The sequence below is a fragment of the Falco cherrug genome, chromosome 6, assembly GCF_023634085.1.
Source record: "Falco cherrug isolate bFalChe1 chromosome 6, bFalChe1.pri, whole genome shotgun sequence".
Lineage (NCBI taxonomy): Eukaryota > Metazoa > Chordata > Aves > Falconiformes > Falconidae > Falco > Falco cherrug.
In genome coordinates this window covers 17,640,289-17,662,935 of record NC_073702.1, presented here as the reverse complement: position 1 = coordinate 17,662,935, position 22,647 = coordinate 17,640,289, and the positions used below count along the sequence as shown (strand labels likewise).

At 40.6% G+C, this 22,647-nt stretch overlaps 1 protein-coding gene across 9 annotated transcripts in view; it reads right to left on the bottom strand.

The window, feature by feature from the left end:
- DST (dystonin) overlaps window positions 1-22,647 on the bottom strand; it is a 303,406-nt gene that overhangs the window by 188,427 nt on the left and 92,332 nt on the right. For 5 of the 9 annotated variants that reach the window (XM_055714789.1, XM_055714790.1, XM_055714793.1 and 2 more), the window contains 2 exons: window positions 20,417-20,478; window positions 1,657-1,746 (listed from right to left, as the gene is read on the bottom strand). In XM_055714789.1, the coding sequence (XP_055570764.1) occupies window positions 1,657-1,746; window positions 20,417-20,478 (152 nt within the window). Of the gene's footprint in view, window positions 1-1,030; window positions 1,130-1,656; window positions 1,747-20,416; window positions 20,479-22,647 lie in introns of all 9 variants that reach the window. The other 4 variants (XM_055714785.1, XM_055714788.1, XM_055714794.1 and 1 more) reach the window with 1 other exon arrangement.

The window sequence follows — 22,647 nt, the reverse complement described above, 5'->3', positions numbered from 1 at the left end:
CAGACCTGGAACTTGGTTTTCCACAACAAAGTGGGTATAATAAATCCCAAACTATATAGTTAGGTATGGCATCCCAGAGGGGAAGTATTTTTTTTAAAATGTACAGCTAAAATGCAGCATTTTGAGTTATGTTACGCCCACCAAAAACCCACACAAATTCTACTGAAATCACAACTGCAACGCAACACGCAGGGAGCCAAGCAGGCGCTCTGGCCCTATGACAGCAAGTTGCTTTAGCAAACACTGATAATGCAAGGTCTACAAAGGCATGAAACGGCTCACTTGCACTAACAAGCACTCAGCATTTTATACTTTATAAGTAGATATTTCCCTTCTGGATGGTTAACGTACAGTGAAACAGTAATTCGGCATTTGTTGTGAGAAAGATAAACCCTGCATACAGTCCATATACTTAGGAGCCACTACACAGTGCTGTCACTTAATCTCTGCTTTGACAAAATAACTATTACATTTGATAAATTCTGGCAAATAGATCTACACATCTGAATTACTTCATTTCAAAGTATCATCCAATATTATCTCAAATACACTGTGGGTGCAGTAGACTGGTGTTTGTAATTAAGACAAATCAATTTGTTGCCATTGACTTCACTAAGAGCCTTCAAGCCTTTGTCTAAATGACTTGTATAGGGACAATACTGTTTGCAAGTAAAAAAAAAAACCAAACTTGGTTTAATGGAATTATGGTATTCCCCTATTTATTATTAAAAGATTATTTTATAACATCTTCACAATGCTGTCCAGTACATATTTGCACCATTTGTACAGTTTAGCGAAAGAAAACAAGCAGAAATCTTGAACATCTGCGTTTTAGCTGTTCACAAAAAGGCTGAATAAAAATTTGTCTTTACCATACCTCCATCATAAACGTATGTATCCTGGTTTACCAACGTGAGTTCTTTATTCCTTTCTACAACACACTACCGCAGCACACCAAACTAAGAATTTACATTAGCAGACACCACACTTCAAACACTACATTAGTACAGTTATGGGGGTCGGCACCTACCCCCTTATCCTCATCCTCCACATCCTCATGCTGTTCATTTGCGCATGCTTCTGTTGAACTCACCAACCGTAAGGTCTTCAAAAAATCTCGCTCTCTTGGCTAATGAATATAACAGACAGGAGACAGGACAGCAAAAACACAAGACAGACCACAAATGAAAAGAAGAGCATGAAAAGAAGAACATAATGAAGAGAACAAATACCAAGCAAGGGAAGTAATGCTCACAAAGAAAGGAAATGACACCTGAGGAGCGTGTTAGACAATTTCAGGGACATTAAATCCTTGCTATTTGTAAGTTACTCCCTTTAATGCGAAGGGATATTAAGCATCCAATACTTGTTAAAAGAAAAATTGTAAAGAAAAGGGAAGAACAGAAAAAATAGCGCATTACCCTATTAAGAAAGGAAGTCTCACTGACCACAAGAAATGAAGAGAACAGGTTGCATTCCCCCATGGAATTCACAGTGGAATATTTTACCAACAGAAATATAACTTGTGTCCTTGGTATCGAGTCACAGATTATGGAAAATATAAAAGAAACCTCCAGCAGTCAATACACAGTTAACAAACAGAGCAAATGTATATATAACAAACCAGAACCACTGCATTCTGATCTAAAATCTTACCAAGGTGTCTCCGGAAAGGACTTCTAAAAGTGAGATCAAGTTATGTCCATCTCTTAGGTCTTCATATAGGTCATTCACGTGCTTTCGAACCTGCACAAATAAATGCAAAAATTAAATAGAGGATCCCCATTTACACCTGAGAATTCACACTCAATGTATTAACGCATAACTTTTAATAAGCAAATAAACCTCAGATATACCTCAGCATGGCTTTTCAAATTTATTCACTTCCATGACAAATTTACAAACCCAAATTAATTGTAACAGGCAAAATACACATCTATGCTTCCACTCACACAGTTCCATTACATTTTATTTCACTTTACTGAAAAGGAAATCAGTATGAAGTTATAGGTAATGAATGCCTATTGTAATGAAAAAATCAGCATCTGACAACTCAAATGATACCAGATACCCACCTATTTGGACCTAAATAATGACCACTAACAGACACTGGTTAGATGCAATGAATGTACAAAAATACACACAACATATATGTTATCCTCTGCATGCGTGTTCCCTGGAGTCCAGCCAAAAGTTAATGCACTTTCAAGTTTGCAATAGCAATGCAACTGCACTTAATGCAGTTGTTACTAATCAAAGCATACCCTCTACCAATTAACAACATGTTTTGTCACCTCAGATTTCCCAGTATTCAGTGAGTTTTCCCAATGGCTCATGCATCCACCCTACACACCATACCGAAGAAATAAGAGATTAGATTGATCTAGTGAAGGCAGGACACACACAGCCCTTCCCAGCGGCTGCGCCTGGCAGAGGTCGGTGCTGCCTACCCTACCACCAGCAGCCACCAACCCAGCCCATCCCCTCCTGCCGTCCCCCCGCTAACGCATGGTCAGTCTTGGCCAGCAGAGCTCACTCGACTAAACCAGGCTGAGAAAGGCCAGCAGGCCCTCTGAGGTGAACCATGAGCAGGGGAGCAGATGTAATGCCAAGAGAGACAGCCAAAAGCCCTAACTTTTCGGACAGGCACAACAAAGCCGGCCTGTGGAGAGACATTTCCCAAGTTCCTGTTCCTTCGCATTAGTTTATCTGAAATAAATAATATACCAGTTTCAGACAGCTGCTCTTTAAACGTGAAACAAAGGACCTCATTTCTCGGAAGCAGACATTTTTGACATTGCCAGCCAGGGCAGAGGTTGAGGGCTTTCCTGCTACAATCTCATACTGGTGGTTCCCTGGCATTCCCACTAAGGCACCAGATCAGAAACTTCCTAAGCTTACAGAGGATAAAACACAACATCAGAAATTTCTTTAAAGTAATCACCCCTGCCAGAGGTGAACTGTAATTCTGATGCGCAACGTATGGGAGACTCCTCTGACTGCCAGCATTTCTGTGTGTATGACAAAGACAGCAGGAATTGACACAGATCTTCGACTTTACACAACGGTTCTATCTACCTGACCTTTGGGGGAATTTCTACATCCGTCCTGTTGAACACATAACTGTTTCCACGCTGGTGATCAGCTTCATAAATGCTTTTTAGTTCAGGTTTTCTTACTTTTAAACACAAAATCACCCTGCAATCTCTTTTCACAAAGACCATCATCTAAACTGAGAATAATATAAATGAGAATAATATTTACGCTCGTGCTGAAGACTAGCCAGAACAAGTCAGCTAGAAGACTGGTCCATAAGGAATTACAATTGACAGTATTTTCCAAAATGTTTATACAGACTCTGCGTATGCAATCAAGTTATATACCGGTCCTCTTCTACATAGCTTTACACACTCACACATGTACACAAAATAATATAGCTTTAATATTAGTTGCAATTTTAAAAAAAAATAATCCTGTAAGCAATTCATTTAAAAGAAAAGTTCCAAGAGAAAAATTCACTGGTAATACTGAAGTACTGTTAAGCTGAACAAAGAAACAGAACAGATGTTCTCCTGCTATGAAATTTCATTATGCTAAATGCTTAAAAGACGATAAGCACGAAGGTCTTTTTCACCCAAAACAATTATGGCTTTATTTTTCTATTCAAAGCACTACACCAAAGCAAGTGCTCAACTCTTTCCAACAAAAGCAGGCAAGTTTACTTCACAAGAAAACCCTGTGAGAGGGTTCCCCACCTCTCTCTGCCCTGCCAGCCAGGACGTGCCACTCTCCACTCCCCTTGAAAAAGCAGAATCCCAAGCCAGAGCCGATAGATCCACAGTGCAGGCTGGTGGCCAGAGGCATGGAAGGACACCAGGTTAAGCACAGACGAAGGGGGTGTACATCTAAAAGAAACTGCACCAGCACAGCTGAAGAACTATCTGTGCAGCACCAAGTCAACACCCGCATTCATTCCAAGGTAGAACTCTTGGGAGTTGCCCAACATGCAGGTATCTGAATTGTGGGATGAGAAAATACTGCTGTTTGTTATCCATCTGCTTTTATTTTCCATTATATGCAGAAGAATTTTGTTATTTGGCTGGTCTGTCTCTCGCAACACACATTTGTTGACCTTCTGTTTGTTTCTTATACTCTGATGTTTCCAAAGCATTACAAAGAGAACCATCTTCCCCAACTTATCTTTCTAGAAATCACGGACGCCTCAGAGATGAACTCATACTGTGTATGAAGAGTGGCACAGAGCTGTCAAAACAGAAGAACCAGCAGTACACCTTAGACGTCTGTCTCAGTTCTGCCTTTGGCTGACAATTACTGTGAGAACTAATTATTTAGGACACTATGCTGGTATGCTGATACACGGCAAGATCTTAAGGAATTTCTTCCAATACTCTGAGCAGCAGATGTGCACCTAAAAAGATGCATTTGGGCAACTGAGGTACAGCAAGCATGTTCACTCAAAGCAGCAGATCACTTCTTTTAAACAGAGCATCTTGTGCTTCTCGATATTTCCTACATTGCCACTTAATGAAAAGCTGGCAAAATCATCTCTCTTTATCACTTGGTCAAGTCTTGTCTCTCAACATATAGAATGAATTCTTAGATCTTCAACTCACAAGAAATAAATATTACTATTTCATTGCTGGTTTGCTGCCACATTCAGAACACGTAATACCACAAGTACTAGATGCAGATGGGTGTCCCTGGAAGTATCTCTGGGATCTGCTGAGCCCCATGGCATTTCAGAACAGTTCCTGTGGTTTTTCAATAAGAAAATCACAGAACTGTTAGCCCTACATTTTTGTAAGGTCCACATGCGAAGTAGGTTACATGCTGCCTCAGGCAACTTTCTGCAGTATACCCACGTGAGTGCAGCAGATTTGATAACTTGGACATGAGAAGTTCTTTAAGAAAGACGGGGGAGATACTGAGTGGCTGAGGGGCATCTAACAAAATTTAAACAAGAAAAGCAAAACGGCTTCATCAAAGGGAGACGGGGAGAATTGAAGGCACTGTTTCAAAAGTGATTCATCTTCTGATTTTCATCTTCTGGCATGTATACTATGATGTTTGTGGTAAGGAAAGCTCCCTCCCCTTTCATATAAGCATGAGATATTTTCATATCATACTTCTCCAGTAAGCTTAAGCTTTGCAGTCTAGTGCCTTGGGGAACCTGCACTACCACTAGTAAAAAACAGCTTTTAAAACTGCAGCAGTCACAGAGCTGCAATCTTGCCCCCGGACTCCAGCATGTGAGACGCTTACAAATGAAGACCGTGAAGATGGCTGCTGCCTCCGAAAGCTTGCAATCTAATACCCCACATAACTTGCATAGTTTTATCATGCCGTTCAGCTGACACATCTGGTTGTCCTTACCATCAAGTTGCTATCGGTTTCAACCTCATGTATGGTTCTGCTTCGCCAGTTAAAGTCCCTGGCCTGCCTTGCTTGGCTTCCTCCTCTGTCGGCTGGTGTTGCAGCAAATCTGTCACCACTGCCTTCCGTCTGCCTGGTTCTCGTTTCCACCAACAGGGAACGAAGGCATGATTCAGCTGCCTGGGTGCGCACCTGGAAGGCTGTTTTCTGTCTATGTTCAGCGGGTATGCCACTTGGCCTCCACTTGCTCCTCCAGAAGGACTAAGGTTTGCCCAAGTCCTACTGGCCAGTCCCCACAGATGTCTGTCCTGAATACCCTTACACATCTCCAGCAGCCCTAGATTCCCATGCTTCAGGAACTGAACCTGCACATAGCTATCTCTATTTTTGTCATGGGTCATAGCAAAAAACAAGCCATCTCCTACCGCAAGCCTGTTTCTTGTATTTTTTTTTCCCTGACATTATTAGCTGTGTCATGCTCATACTGGAAAAAAATCTATAGTTTTATATAATAAAGCCACAGGCTGCTTATGGTTGTATGGCTAAAAGGGGAAGGACTGTCCCTTCTGCTTCTGCAAGCAAAAGCAGCTTGGTCTTAGAAAAGGATTGACAGAAGATGCACAGGTTCAAGTACAGTAAGAAGGTCGGTCACTCTCTCTCTCTCACACTGCTATAGCTCTATTTTTCAGTAGGGACTGTTGCCATAGGGTGAGGGGTACTGGTTTTAAACAAAAAGAGGACAGTTTTAGACTAGATATAAAGACAAAATTTTTCACAGTGAAGGTGGTGAAACATTGGCACAGGCTGCCCAGAGAGGTGGTAGATGCCCCATCCCTGGAAACATTGAAGGTCAGGCTGGACAGGGCTCTGAGCAGCTTCACCTAGTTGAAGACGTCCCTGCTTACTGCAGGGGAGCTACACCAAATGACTTCTAAGGTCTCGTCCAACCCAAACTATTCTGTGATTCTATGATGATTCTATGAAAACACAGAAGAATCACACCTGGTTTTCTATTCAGAAGTAAAAGTGGCAGGAAAACAGGGTTGTGGTCCTTTCCGTGTGTACAGTGGGTGCGCACCTAGCATACGTGTAAAGAGACCTCAACAGACATTTGTGTCAAGGTACAGCACGCTCCAGACTAGCACCTAAAACGCAAGGGACTACATTCTTGACTGAAGAGTGTAGGAAGGAGCAGAAACAAACATTAATGTGCTGCAGAATCCAGAGTCTAGACAAAAGAGGCAGGGGAGAGAACGTGATCAGATCAGGCAGGAATAACTACAAGTAACTCCCATATACCGGAGGCCTCCAGGAACTCCCCAGGGGAGGCGAAGCAACTGCCATAGCCCTGGCAGGCTGTAGGGCTTGGAAACAAAGCAGTTTTGTGCTCAAACACTTACAAGATTATCCATTTTTACAGGGTAAGGAAAGCAGACTACTGTAATCAAGTATCTTAAAACATCAGGAGTGTCCTTATCTACATTATAATTAAGCTGAACTGATCATTATGAGAACACACCAAATTAGACCCTTTTCTTACAGTTTGCAGAACAGGCAAAATTCAGATCAAATCTGAATCACGTTTAATCTGAAAAACCGAAGTTCAGCTAACAGTCCTTTACAAAAGTCAGTGCCATCCCCAGGCGTTATCAAGAATTATAACATTACGGATCCAACAGGGGCTTTTCAGACCACATAGCCTGGGAAAGTCTTTTCAAGTACTGCTTTCCTCGTTTCTGGAAACGACGTTAATTAAATGCTGGGCACAGACATAAAGCTTTACTGCTTTTCCAAAGGAAAATGGGATAAGGCTCAAAAGTTAGAACTGTAAAGGGTGTGTTTGGGAAAAAAAAGAGTCAGGCCTTAATTACTACTGAGGTCACTGGTAAGTCCAAATGACAGCTGGCACAAGGCCACTGTGAGTTTCACCGTAAACTTCAAATTTATTCTTTAAGAATCTGATCCAATGCCCATGGAAAAAAAGGTCCCTTAAGACTTCTATTCACTTCAGCTACAGTAAAATGCTTTCCTCCAGGATAATACACACAGATAGTAAAGAGCTCATAATTACACCGGTTCACAGAAAATGCCATCAGCATTCAGACCACTGAAAAACTGCTGTGGCCACTGCATGAGGTCCTGACATCCCAGTGAGTTTCCCTAATATTTCAGCTTCCTAAAAATGTACTGAAGCTTGCTCTTAAAGGACAAGTTGTATTAAAAGTGCTACCCATGAGGAAGTTTTCTGTAAGTTTTGAAAATCTGTATGTTTTAGTCCTTCGCCTTTGAAAAAAATAAGGTGTTATCATGGCAGTTCTAACTGCACGATAACAAATAAACATATGGCATGAGTAAAGAATAAACTCCCCACAATACAGGAAGTTGTATTTATGTACAAAAATAAAGGTTTACTGTGCTAACACATGCAGCATGATTTAAGAGAAATGCTCTTAAAATTCTCAGCAATTTGTAACAAGATCCATGCAGCATCTAATTGTTAAAATATCAGATCTGTTAAAATATTCCCATGACTGATCTGCCAAGCAGGGCTGCTTCTTCAAACATCTTCAAGACTATTTATTTTGCTTTACAGACTTCTTATAGATTCCCCCATGTAAAGCACACAAGTGTTGTGCGATGCGCTGCTGGGCCACTCCACCTTGGGTAATTTCCATCCCAACGGGCTGCTCAGCACAGCCAGGTGCTGAGCTGTGGTCCATGGCCAACCTGATGTCATGCCAAGAGATCAGGGAGCCGAAGCAGTTATGTGCAGACTGACATCCTCCCGTTGAGTCTCTCATGTTCTTCAATCTCCTTACTTTAAACCAGGTTTTTTTTTTCTGGGGCAAAAAAACCCAAACAACCCTCCAAATACACACCCTGGTCACCATCCTTGTTTTGTACTGAATCCTATAAGAAGCTTCACCCATTCTGTAAAATAAACAAGCACACGAGTTTTGGCAGAATTTAATCACTGGGTAACCCTGCGCCAGTGCCGTGCAGGCGCAGCTCTGCCAGGGGACAGGCGCAGAGGGCAGGCAGCCCAAGTGCTGGGCTGCATGCAGATGGTGCTGTTCACTCGCCTCCGCATGCTCCAGCCTGGAAACCCAGGACACCAGTTTGCTTCTCCGGGCCCATCAGTGCGGGCCCACAGCCAGGGCTGATGGAGAGATGGCACGAGGGGAGAAACGTGTGCCCAGGCTCTTGTGTGTGCCTGTTCGCTCGCAAGCAACGTTTGGCAAATCCAGCTTTAGGTTCACTGCTCCAAAACTCACTTTCACTCTTCTCTTTTGCTCGCCAGTCTGATACTCCACTCTGCAGGAAACATTTCTTGGAGTTCACTGAAAAGAAGTAGTTCTTTATTTCACACTCAGGGGTGGTTTTCTAGCTATTTGACTTTGTTCCTGGATATTAATTCTCCAAAATCACAGACACAGCTAATGCTACTCCATTTCATTAAATTCCTTTATGATTTCAAATACTCATACTAAGTCACATTTAAACAAGTCTCTTGTACAGAGCGAGCTCAACACCTCTGATCTGTCTTTATAACAGATGTTTTCTAACTGAAGATTCATCCTTCATTGCATTCTTGGCTTCATACTTTACTTTCTCATCTGGCCAATGCTCAACACTTCAGTAGCATGAGAACTTCGCGATTTTAACACCCATTTTACGTTCCACCCCTCCAAAGCCCTGTCCTTGTAACTAAAAGCCTAGATCAGTCAAATTTTCTAAATTTTTTTCTTTTACCTTAACCTTCACATTTCCTCCAGACAACTCGATCATCTGATTAACCCATTCCTTTTGCATACTCTATTTTGCATTTTGCCCCCAGCCTTCAATTATTTCACGTCTCTGCATAACTTTTAATAATTATTAAGAAAAGATACCTGTATGGCTTGAAGGTAAATATACTGTTGCTCAATTAAAAATAAAATAAAATAAAATAAAATAAAATCAGGCCATTGCTAAATCTTGCCGTTACATTTTGCTTCTTATCTTCGTATACTTAGTTTCACGAAATGCATTCCAATGTTCTCCTAATCCCCAAATCAGCAAGTATGGAAGCAGGTGCATAATCCTACGTATATAGCAGTAGGACATAAACATGCACATCCATGAGTCCTTTTGTGGATTTCAGTAGTTGCCCGATATCTGAAACAACATTATTGTAACAGAACAAATGTAACCAAATGTCCTAAATGTCAAAAATCCTTCTTTCTACCTCCTACAGACAAATAAATCTCGTCTCCACTCCACCTCACACATCAAATATTTTTGAAGAATGGGCTGAAAGGTTCTCTCCAACCAAATACCTCAAAATACCCCCATGGGTCTCATTCTGCTTATTCCTCTTCATTATCACAGCACTACCCTCACTTTTTATCACTCGCACAGCCTCGGTTGGCTGCTTATAAAACTCTGCATACTGAGATCAGAAAATCCATCTGAGCGGAGCCCATGTTGCGTTAATTCACAAGCTCAGCAGAAATGGGTATCTACTAACATAACATGGACATTATTCCATTATTGCTACCATTTAAAATCCTAAAATATTAAAGTTACAGAAATGTCCAGCCACCTTTACTTATCTGCTTCATCAAATCAACCTTCACTCTGCAGGCAGTTCCCAGTGAGCACAAGGGACAGATGCCCACAGATGGCATATGTTATGCGAGGTCCCAAGTGACTACATACATGCTCTCAGCCCATTAACACTTCTTGCACCAGTTGCGATTTTAAAGCACAGCATGTCCGTCTCTCTTCCCTCTTCTGCACTTCAGTAACCTTTTATAATTTCTCCTCACTGCGTTACTCTTTGTTCAGGTGTTTTTTTGTATAAGACTGAAGATACTTATAAATCTTAGAAAAACAAAACCAAACAAAACAAAAAACAAACCAGCCAACCAAAAAACCCTAAAAAAAGCATTATAAAACCCTCTTGACACCTCTGTCACAGTTTTTAGCTGTTATGAGATACATCTTCAGCACGTATTACTGATACTTGAAGTGTGACTCACAACTTGCCTAAAGCCTCACTCGTGACGTTTATTCTGTCCCCTTTTAAAAATATTTTATTTACAAAGGCATAAATACAGATTAATGAAAAATACAAAGCAAATATCACTAAGCTTCACTTTACACTGTAGCCCGCTGAAACAGGACATTCTCACTGGAACTGTAGGATTGATGCAGACTGAAACCAGTAATTTCATGAAAATACAAGCTTTGGTAAAAAACTTCATAGTGATCAGGCTCTAAGACTTAAAAGTTGAATATTATTTTGCCAGATAAGGCTGGGCCTTACAAGGCTGTCACAGAATAATACAACTGTAAGGCTAAAAAGGACTGATCACTTCATCCAACCCAGTGCAATGGAGAAGACTGAGTTTGCCTAGAACACGCCAGAGATGCTTCTCTTAATTTATTTTTAAAAATTCCAGTGAAGGAAACGTAACATGTAATACATATATTTCAGTGTGTTACTATGTTTACTTGCTTTTTGGAGAGGGGGATTTTTCCTTGCTAATCTTCAGACTAAATAATCTTCTGTAAATCAAACTGAATTTTTTGTCGTCCCTCCCCTTACAGCCTGACTTCAGAAAACACTTGCTCACCAGCTTCTGCATAACCACCTTTTACAGACTGAGGACATGCTATCACGTCTCCCTTCAGTCTTCTCTGTTTCAAACTAAACAAACTCAAATTATCACCACCTGTCCTTGATCTTCCAAAAAAATGTACCTTCTTACTGCTTTATTACAGACAGCTACAAACCTCTGCTTGTCACAAAGATCAGGAGTTGCACAGCCAGGTGGAGTTTCACAGCCACGTGCCCACAAGCACGCTGGTGTGTCTACGAAAAGGCAGAATTACAAGCTTGTCCCCTAAGCACCATGCTGGCCCACAAGCAGGGTGCAGAGCTCATCTGTAGTTCTTGGAGCTCCCCGGGCTTAGGCCAATGCAGCCCACTGCAGGCAACAGACCCTGTAACATTCGGGGCAGAGCAAGGGTGACACTTCTTGCTGACAACATGACAAAAGGCCTGAACCAGAGAAAAGCACAGCATTACAGAAACAGGGGCTTCACTACAAGGATGAAGTGACAGAGCTTGAATCCTCCCTTGAGGATGCAACACAGCAAGGGCAGCAGGCACGTGAATGCCATCTCTGGATGGAAGGAAGATGGGCCCTTGCTCATGGGTGTAGCCTCCCAGAGCCAGATGATGATGATGCAGCATGGGATGGCAGCCAGGACTAGCTGCAGTTGCAGCTGTTACTGATGCCGATATCAAAGCAAACTCTATCTGGGATCCTTTTGTTCAAATTTTGTGACAGTAATCTGCTAATGAAACTAAATGTGGCGGCATGTCAGAAAACGTAGATACACCATGTACACCACTTCCCCTTTGTCCACCTGTTTTCAAAGCCTAGATGTCCCATGGTCTTCCCAAGGAAAGAAGTTACTCTGCAAGGTCTGCAACTCCCCTGCTGGGAGAGTAACTTCTGTAACTTCTGCTGGGGAGAGAGGTATTATGCTTACTGTAACTGCAGACTCCTAGGAGTCCCCCGTCCTCTCTGAAATCTTACAGAATGATACAATGTTATAAATCACTTCAATTAATTCCTAACTATCGGGTGAATAAAGCTCTGCAACCAGACAGCACATAACTCAGCTGAATATTCTTTGATCAACTCTCGCCTTATTTGAATTTCACCCTCATAGTCTTAAAACATGTTTTGCCAAGTCAGTATTTTGTAGACTGAAGAGGTCGGAGTAATTCAGACTTATCTACACCATTCAATACTATTTCTCATTTATCTTCCTTGGTAATACATCCATACTTGCTTCTTCTTCATCTTCTGACATAATTACAGAACCTTTCTCCTGTGGACGCTTCTGGACCTTTTACTTGTCTGAGTTTACCCCACCATGCTTGGCCAACTCCTTTATACAAATCTTTAGTTCTGCTGCCCTTATTTCCACTTCTTGTATGGCTCTGTTGTACTTCACACATCTTTTAAAAGCAGCAGTATATTCTATACCATGCCTCTTATCTGTCCTGCCTGTCTGCAGCCTGCCTTTGTGCCTCCAACACAAACACCTTCAATGACTGCCAGGTCTCCTGCATTTCTCCCTCTCTTGGATTACTTCCCCAGGAGACCCTACCTATTGCTTTCCCCAGTTCTGCTGCTTAGAAGTTCATTGTCCTCTTTCTACTTCTCACTCCTCTCTTTGCAAAATCCCAGGCTCACCTTTGAAAGTAATCACTTGCTGTTAAGTTACCTTCCCTTTTTAAACTTTGAAGCAGTCCCTCCCAATCAGTCGAGACCCAGCTAACTAGCAGCTTTGCTAGCTACTTTCTCAATCTGACAGGCTGACGGCCTCTCTGGCTGGCACTTAGATGCATGTCCACACCAGAGGCAGCCACCTCAACTCCTGCAGCAGGCAGGGAACAGAACAGCAAGTATGGCCTCACTTGCTTTGCACACCTGCTTGGGGACAAGCTGAGCTGCACCACAGAAATGTCTCTCTCTCTTGCATGGGCTACTGAAGGCATTTTTGTGGGTGTCCAAATGCAGACCTCCACATCTGCTCCTCCTGTCAGTTATGAGGATACGTGATTTTTCCCCATTGCTACACAGTCCTGTCTTCCAAGGCTAGTTAGTGACCAAAAATCTACTGTTGACTTCCTTGTTCCAGTTCAACGTCTTGAATCAACAGCAACCACCGTCCCCTTCTGTTCTATCTTTGCCCAGACACACACCATGGTATTTCTGTTATACAGCCCACCCAGTTTTCTTCACCCTTCATGCTTCCAACTTCCCCTCACCTTTCCAGACCTGTACTATGTGCTGCCAAATGTAGCTTATCAGGCATAAATTGTTTAAAAGTATGCAAATGTCCTGCTAATAACATCAAACTCTGCCAATAAATCTGGCTTTCACAGCTTAAAACTACAGGGATACAGTAACTCTGACCAAAGGCAATACACTCTACATGTGCCTAAAGCAGGTAAAATGCAAGGTTGGCAGGCAGAATGTTTTTCTGATTAAAGTCAAGATACTCTAGGTACAGGAGGATTTCAAACATTATGTACTATCTTTACACTTCCCCATTCAAAGCATCACAAATGCCTTTAACAGATAAAACATGCTTCTTTATAGGAAAAACATGTTTACTCTGATGCCTTCTTTTAGGTCCTCACGCAGTCACACATCTATGTTACCTCAGGGCAAGCCTAGCTTTCCAAATTATACAAAATATTGCTGTAGAACGAAATATTTAGGTAATATTTATGACTGAATGTTTGAAGTTGCTCACTGTCTGGAGTCCATGTACTGGGACAAATACTACTCCCACTGTAGGCAATGGCACAGTTACACTGGTCCCATGGGAGTTCCATTAAGCCATAGCATTTCTAAACTGATATATAAATGATTATTAAGTACAGATACATCAAAAGTATACAGATAAAAAATAATTCCATGAATAATTAACAATTAATAAGCCAACACTTAATTGCAAATGGTATAATTTTATCTCTTGCAATCTCTAAGGAATAAATAATATTAAATAAAATCTATGCTGAGAGCTAACTGCAAACAATGAACCCGCAGAAAGAGAATTAATTAATACATTAATGTATCAGTCCACCATAGGGGACATACTGATTCTAGTGGTTCTATTTCATGACACAGTAATCTCACAGTAGACCTAATTCTCCTTACACTCATTTTTTCATATATGAGCATGTCTATAAAACAATTTCAAAAAATCAAACCACCACAATAAAAGGGATCACAAAAGCATACACTCAACTGGTTCAATAGCATTGCATGCCATAAAAATATCAACGGGCTCGAGCTATCATCTATTTCATGCATATTTAATTTACTCTCTTCAATTACTCTCTTTCCTGCTCCCAATTAGTCATGAAATCTGAACGCATTGAAGAGGATCAAATAAACTTGAAGTCTGTGGCACAGCTTTTATTGACTCAGATTTATTTATTTACTTGCTTGCAGAGAGACTTTTGTGATGCAGTTTATCATTAGCCTTTAAAGCTTTGCACAATTTCCTCCTCTTTTTCAGCTTTAACTTCTGGCATTCTGTCACTACTTTTTCTCACCGTCTCCTGGTTACCTTCCTCCCTCATCTAAACTTTGATTAAACACCAGAGTCCTGCGTTTCCTTGCTGATCTGCTTTGCAAACAGCTACAGATTATACTCAGCAGATGAAAGATGCTGTGCTGTTTAAGTACAAGATTTTTTAAAAACTTGCATGCAAGTGTGCATAAACTATAATTGTGCATATTTCCAGGGATAAAACAAAAACAAGTATTCCTTACACCATTAACTAATGATCTTCTTCAAGAATGATTTTTCTCTGTTTTTCCGAAAGACCATGTCTCAATGAAAAAAAACACTTTTAAGACCTTTTAGAATAGTCCTGAACACACAACAGCAAAAATTTTTAGGATAAAAGCTGAAATATTCTTCTGTCTACCAAACAGACAGTAGGTCTTACGGAACAACTGAAAAACAAAATAGAGAAGGAAATAGTGATACTTCAGCTGCACCCAATGCCTAATGCAAGCTGCGTGTCATGTTGGATGTGGGCTTTTACAGGATCTGCTCCCAACCCAGTTTGCAGCAGCTGTCAGAATTAACATAGACTCATTGAGATGCACTAGCACAGCAAGCAAACATAGTCTTACTTTCCTTAACACAGCAGGGAGGAGGGGGAAAAAAACCTAAAAAACCCACTGTTTTTTCCAACTATGTTTCAAAAATGAAAGGTGTTAAATTGAGACTTTTTTTAAACTGTCACTACCATTAGTGCCTCATCTCTTTAAATAAATATAAATGTAAAAGCTAAAAAGTGTTAATTTCTGCAAGAGGAAGAAATAGGGAATTTTAAATGACAGATTAATGGAATGGCTAAAATAAAAAAGATACTGCAGAGTAGCGCTGTCTCTAAGACGATAACCACTAGTGTCAGTAAAGGGACAACCTTCAGCAAGGGAATGACTGTGCTGTATCAGGAGCTGTCCCTCTGCCATTACCGGCATACCTGAACATTTCACAAGGCAATCGACCTAAGTGGCCATTTGCAAACCATGTGCTCCCTGAAGGACGCACAAGAATCAATAACTTCAGGTTTCTGTTCTGAATTATTCAGTCTTCACACAACAAAAGCTGTTCTCTCTCTCTCTCTCTAATGCGCCATCACTGCAACGCAGTACATGATTTTGAGCATGGGGCTTTAAAACAAGTTTTTAAAGCATTTTGTCCTGCTACTTATAAAAGTTTTCTTGCTCGTAAGACCTTCAGAAGTGACTTTTGGAGCAGCTAATGACTCCACAGGGATGCTGCCCCTTGCTCCCGTCACTAACATGTTTCTACCAAGGTCTGGTCAGCCAAGGGTCCCAAGCCAATTCACGCTGTGGGTGGCACCACGGTGTTGGCAGGGCTCCCTGCCAGCGCAATGGGCAGGACAGCCCTCCCCCTCCAGGGAGCTGCTTAGGCACCCCAGGGTCCCATATTGCTGCTAGAAAGTCAGTAAAGAGACCCTTGACAATGTTTTCTTCCATGGAAAGGAAGAAAATGTTTTCCCTGGGAGGAAAGATACCTGGATGTTTATCATATCTTCCCACCAGAGCACAGATCTAACCTGTCTCTGGTTGCTTTGCCTTTAGTCTTATTTTCTGTACATCATAATTTCTGACGAAGAAATTTTTAAGTATTTCAAGAGATCCCATTTAATCTATCAAGACTAAGATATGGCACTACAGAAATACTTTTAAATTGGTTTGAGAAAGAAACTGACAAAGAAGAATTTATCTGCTTTTACTACTTTTTCATCGTCAAAATTTTTATCTTCCAACTTTTCTCGCATCCTCCCCCTATATTTCACACTTCTCTCATTCTTTCCTTAGGTTTTGGGGTTTGGGATTCAAAGGAGTATCAGGAAGAATTTCTGGGATTTCATGGAAGTTGGATTTCTCTTTCGAGTGGTTTTGGACCATGTGAACGCCACAGCAGAACGAAACCCCTTCTTCCATAAATTTACCTGTTCTTGTTACATCAAGGGTTACTTACAACAACCTATTTTGACAGCAGCAAAGTGAAACACTTGGTGGAAGTAGAAGCAGGTTTAGAGAAGTTAAGAGAAGAGGTCTCTCATGCCAGCATGCGAGTTTCTCCCTGGAAGCTCATACCATAGCAGCAGGCAAGTCTGAAGTTCAGTATCTCACCTCTCCAGCTCATATGTCAACAAGAAGTAAAAGATAACATTTAAACTGGAGCCTCACCACCAGACATTAAACAGTAGCCCTAGCAAGTGCAATGCTCTAATCAGTCCTCAGAAAACCTATTATCAATTCAAAAGAGAAACTTCAGCACTCAAAAAAAAGTGACGGTCCACTTGATCTCAAACTGTGGAATTCAAAGATAACTTAAAGAGACTAATTTTGCAAGCAACACACTATGTACCTGTCTCAAAAACTATGTCTCTCAAGATCATTTGCAGGAAATATTTCTACAATGACTACATTGCTAGTTTAGCAAAGTACACAAACACATGCTTAACTAGTCAACTGAACTGACAAGGGACTAATCTTAAACACTGAGTTTTATATCCTATGCATTTACATGCTTTGAATCCAATGCAACTAAAAATGGGCAAAGGAGGGCAGAAGGGTAAGACTTTCTCAGCCATCTTGTTGTTTGTGGTTACTCAGAAAATCCCATAAATACAGAATTTAATTAGAAGAATGACAGTAGGCTTCCATGCCTATATCCCCCCAACGAATGACAGTAACCCATAAAAGCATCGTGCTGCTGACCTAGAAAACACTCTTTTCAATGTACTGCTATAAAAGAATAAAAGTCTGGTACTTTCCCAAGGACTGCAAAAGAACAGGAGATTAATTAAAATAAGCAAGTAAAAGAACTAAAGAAGCAGGGGAAAAGTAAAAAAAGACAAGAAGATAAGAGAAAACCAGAAAAAACAGATAAAACCAAAAAAAAGCAAGGGACAGAGAAAAACGGGGAAAGAGAAAGTAAAGAATGTAAGTAGGATGGAAAAAAAAAAAAAAGGAAAGAAAAGTGTAATCCATCCCTATGCCCATAGCAAGGTCCTGTCCACACGCATGGTCTGGTGTTTTCCATCATCTCTCATTAATATCCATTATCATCTTCATCTTTTCTGCTTCTTGTTAAACCCTACACAGGGACAGATAAAGCACATGGACCTCCTTTTTCAGTCAGTTGAGCAAAAGCACTTTTAGGATGCAATTAATCTCCCCCTAAGGTAGACAGCTTAGGGGTAGACATCCAGAAGAGCCTGTTCTCTCTGCTACCTGCAAGAAAAGTCTAGGTAACTAGCTCAAATAAAGCTACTGAGATGCCTGAAATAAGCCAATTCCCATCTTCTTCTGTCAGCAACAAGCTATTGGCAGTGAATGCACAAATATGAGTTGCATGTATTTGTATTAAATCCAAGGCAGCTGAAAGCTAGGATTCAAATTCAACTTAATGCATAGACCAGGACAGGTCTAGTGACTCTGCTAGAAATGCATTACTTATGGTGCTACTTCTTCTGCAATCCCTCCATTACATACTATTTTCTAAATATGCCCTTGTGTCTTAAGAGAGAGCATTTGAAGGATTGATTTTGATCTCCATGCAAATCACCGTTCTAGAAACAATGCTGTAAGAACAGAAATTTTACAACTCTATCACCAACTACTTACACACCAAGTATTTCCAGAGGATAAAGTTGAGCTGCTACACAAATTCCAAGTTAATGGAAGAGCTACAGTCAAACTATATTTGTGTAAGCTATTGATCCTTAACTTGAACTCTGAAGTGAGCAATCTGAGGTGAAAATCAAGGCCAGCAGTACACACACAGACATAGATATCTATATCTACCTCGACAATCACTCACACTGAGAACTATCTGAAGATGAAGGCCTAAGGCCATTGACCTTGGCTAGCAAGTCAAAAGGATTTAATGTGAACTCTTTACCCTGATTTATTTAGAGGTTTAGAGCCTAAATCTTTTTTAAGCTACTCCTGAGAGGTTGACAGTATGGCAATGATGACTGTGCATGTTTTAGAAGTGTGTAAAATAATGGCGTATAGAAATATAATTTTCAGTACGCTGCTCTTCTGCAAAAACAGGCATCGTTTTTAACATGTATGAAAGGATTGCTCTCCAAAAAGCTTCAGATAGGCTTTTCCACATCTCATAGAAAATTAAAAATGTATCGTTAAAATGCATCTTTAATACATAAAAAGATTAGCAGCCTCAACAAACACAGTAACGATTACCCTCAATTAGAAGAAGAAATGCTCGACTGTTAATTTGGAGATTGCATTTTGTTGCCAGAGTACTGGCAATCTTCCTGTATGATTTTTTTCTTCACATCTCATTTGTCTAAAGTACTGGACAGTGGATACATTTCTTATGTTTCATAAATATGAGGTAAAACCCAGAGAGAAAAGGCTGCAGGTCTGCAGCCTCTTGTCTTCTCTCATTAGCAAGCAGAAGACTTCTGCAAGGATATGGGGCCACTCAGGTATTTCAGGATTACGGAGAGCGGGTGTTCACATAGAAGGGGTCCTCAGAGCAGCTGTTTCTACACAGCACGATTCCTTTGGGTCTAGCAAATCCACAAAGGAAAACCTACTGGTATGAGCCATTTTAAAAGCCATTCGGCAACTCCACACTAACCCTGCCCATGGAAAGGTTGTATGCTGCACTGAGGCTGATGTCGGGACCACTGCTGATGGAAAGGGCCAAAAGACCCCTCTAGAAGACAGGTCTTTCGGTAAAGGCAAAAGCGGGACCAACTTCACATCTGGGCTGTGTTAGCTCCCTATGTCATGCCATTTCCAAGAGCTACATAGGTTTCAAATTTTTGAAAGATGTGAAATCAGAATTCTGTATTTCCTAAAGGTCTGAGGGGGGGGGGGGGGGGGGGGAGAAAAAAAAAAGAAGAAAAAGGCTTATTTTAAACATCCCTGAAGAAATTCTGGTTTGCTTCACTGTCCAGTATGTCTCAGATACCCACAAAGGCAGCCACAAGCAGCAGAGAGATAATCTAGCTGGCCCCTAAAAAAAACACCATATTTTTTCTAAAATTAATATAAGCAGATTTTTTTCAACAGTGTCTGAACACTATACTCATTAATTAAATCTCAACTCTGACAGTTTGCAGATACATTTTTATTTAATATGACTTTTACATTAATTCAACAGGGCCGGGGGTTGGGGGGGGGTGTGTGTGTGTGTGTAATAGAATTCAAAGCAAGTTAAGTAATTATACAATCTGTTTCTCCAGAGAAGTGTCTCGGCTAGACAGTTGGTGCTGAAACAGCAGATTAAATTTAGAACTGAAGGGCCATGCAGTGAAGGTGAACTCACAGCTTTTAGTTCTCTGTTGACTAAAAGCTGTACAAGTTGTTAAAATGATGTGTTCTGTCCCTAAGGCAAAGTTCACCACTATTCAAAAGAAAGATATTGAAATGTGATTTTCATCCCTAGAAAGCCTCTATTTCTAATCAATGAACAGCATACCGATACCATGGGATGATCCAGAGCTCTCCTTCTCAAGGTCATTTCCCTATCCTCAACACGTTCGGTTTGTTGGGGGTTTTTTTCTGGGGTTTTTTGGGTTGGTTTTTTTTCATTTGCCTTACGTGTGGTACTACAGCCATGACACACTAATGCCAGAAAAAGAGATAAGCTTTGTAGAAAGAAATCATGCCCATTAAACTTTGACTAACTTTAATTTCAAATTCAAGTACTGAAATAGATCACGTTGGGATATCAGACAGCAGCATTTCAACTCCCCTATGACTCTTCAAAGACATGCATAAATCTCACAATTTAAGATCTTTCTTATTATATGTAATACAGCTGAATCCTGAAATAAAACATTTAGTAAAAGACAATCACTGCTGTAGTAATCAGTCATCCAGACATCACAGAAATATCAACTGACCTTCATGAGATGCTGATTTATCCATTTTGTAAAGGTCTTCTTTTGTACTTTGTCCCGCTCATCTGGAGGTAAAAAGGAAAAAGAAAAGGGTTTAACAGCTCTACAAATGATGAAGATTTTTATATTTTTTATGGAGAGCTTTATAAAATTAGCATTCTAATAAAGTTTAAAAACAGAATAGCCTGTAAAAGCTCTGAACTGTCTAGTCAAAATAACGACACACAAATGTTTTTGCAGTACATCACAGCATATCATGAAAAAATTTCTTGAGCAGAAGCACCAGGCAAGTTCCTCCAGGGTGACAGCCCCACTGCTACAACAGCACCACTGCTAACAAAAACGTAACTTCCTAGAAGTCAACCATTCCCTAAAACGTACTAAAAAGATCAAGGCAAACTTTTAAAAGCTATAAAAACACTACTTATAGCCTCTAAAATCCAATTAATTATTGAAATATTTAGCAATAGAAAATGTATTACTATATAAAAGCTGGCTTTTTTAATCAAAATGCTTTTTGACTTGCATACCACCCTTGTCCCAACACACAAAACCAAGCTACGGCTTCAGTCAGAGGAAGGACATCTCTCTTAATCCTCTACAAATTAAACAGAGATGTCTGCTAACCCAGATATGGGACCCAGCCACTGCCAGCAGTTTGTTCCCCAGTGTGGCAGTTGCATCAATGATTGCCCACAAAAATGAGAAGAAACAAAACAAACAAACAAACAAAACAAACAAAAAAAAAAAAAAAAAAGGTGTAGACTCAGGGTAAGACAGCATCCCACTTATAGATGGGAAGTATATACATGTATCCTACCGAACCATATTAGAGACTTAACTCTTGAGCTGCAGCAGCGGTTCTCTCCACAAACCTACTACATACAGTCACTAGCCAGTACAGCTGCTACAGAGCCCGTGCACAGTCCCAGAGCTCCCGGGAGCAGGAGCTGCCGTGCTTTAGGACCAGGACCATCTGTGCAAGCCTAAAATAGCAAGATCCCTTAAGATGCTGTACAACAAAACTGCAGCTGTTTCATTGACTCAAGCTATTTGTAGCGTGGCTGAGAATGAGCAATGAGCTCAGGTAGCAAAACAAGATGCCTTCTGCAGCTACTGCCATCACTAGAAGACCGAACCAGATCCTCTATTTTACATTGAAAAATACCGTTTTCATATTGGTCAAAGGTAACATAAGTAATTAAATAATAAAATAAAATTCACAGAAGGTTCCTATTCATGGACTTTCAAATCTCTGGTGTGATACTGAGGAGGTCTTTCAAAACGGCACGAGATCATACAAGAGTCCATCCTGGGCCAAACCGAGCACTGTAAGCTGTGCCTCACAGTAGTGGGGAATGAGTATTCATGAACAAATACAAAAACAAGACAAGCAAAAGCCTGTAAAGCCTTGGTACACTCCTCCCTTATGTGACTCAGACTTTCTACATGCTTATACGTATCTTTGCATTTAAGAGTCATATATATTTTCTCTGGGTGTTTTTTTTTCTATTCTTTTTAAACACACCTATAACTCTTGCAGCCACAGTTCACTGTGGCAATGAGTTCTTCAGGTCGTATGTGTAGTATACATACACTACATTTGTACGTATTTGTACAGATTTGGCTCTGTCCAGAATAGCTGCTGTTCCCTAAATGCCTTTTCTATGCCACATAAGATCTTCCAAGCTTCTGGCGTATGCTTTTTCTCCACTTTGCAGCTCCACACTCTTATTTGAGTTGAGGACCCAAAGAAAGAGGAGTAATAGACAAACTAAAGAGCAAAGCTGCCACTGAAGAAAAAAAAAATTCTGGGAGATTATGAAAACCTTTTGCTAGATACACATGTCCTTACAGCCTTCACCTAGCAAGACAGCATTTCTGACATCAGCTGTTTATCCTAATAAGGTAGAAGCTCTGGTTTGGTAGATGTACAGAACAGAAAATCTCAGAAATAAAAGAAATGCAGAAGTATTTTGACCTGTAACTGTTCCATTACGGGTAGCTGTTTTAAAAGGAACACAAGTTTTCCCAGCTGGAGAATTTAATATTCCAGCCCACAAGTGTACAATGTGTCTTTTTTCCCAAGGTAACCTCAGCTAGTTTTGACTACCTACCACAAAGTTTACAGTTTGAGAAACGTTACTATGACATCAGCAAAAGAAAAAAAAAAGTTTAAAAAAAAGCCACTTCCATGTATCTTGTTAGAATATGCAGTCACTACTAATTTCAAT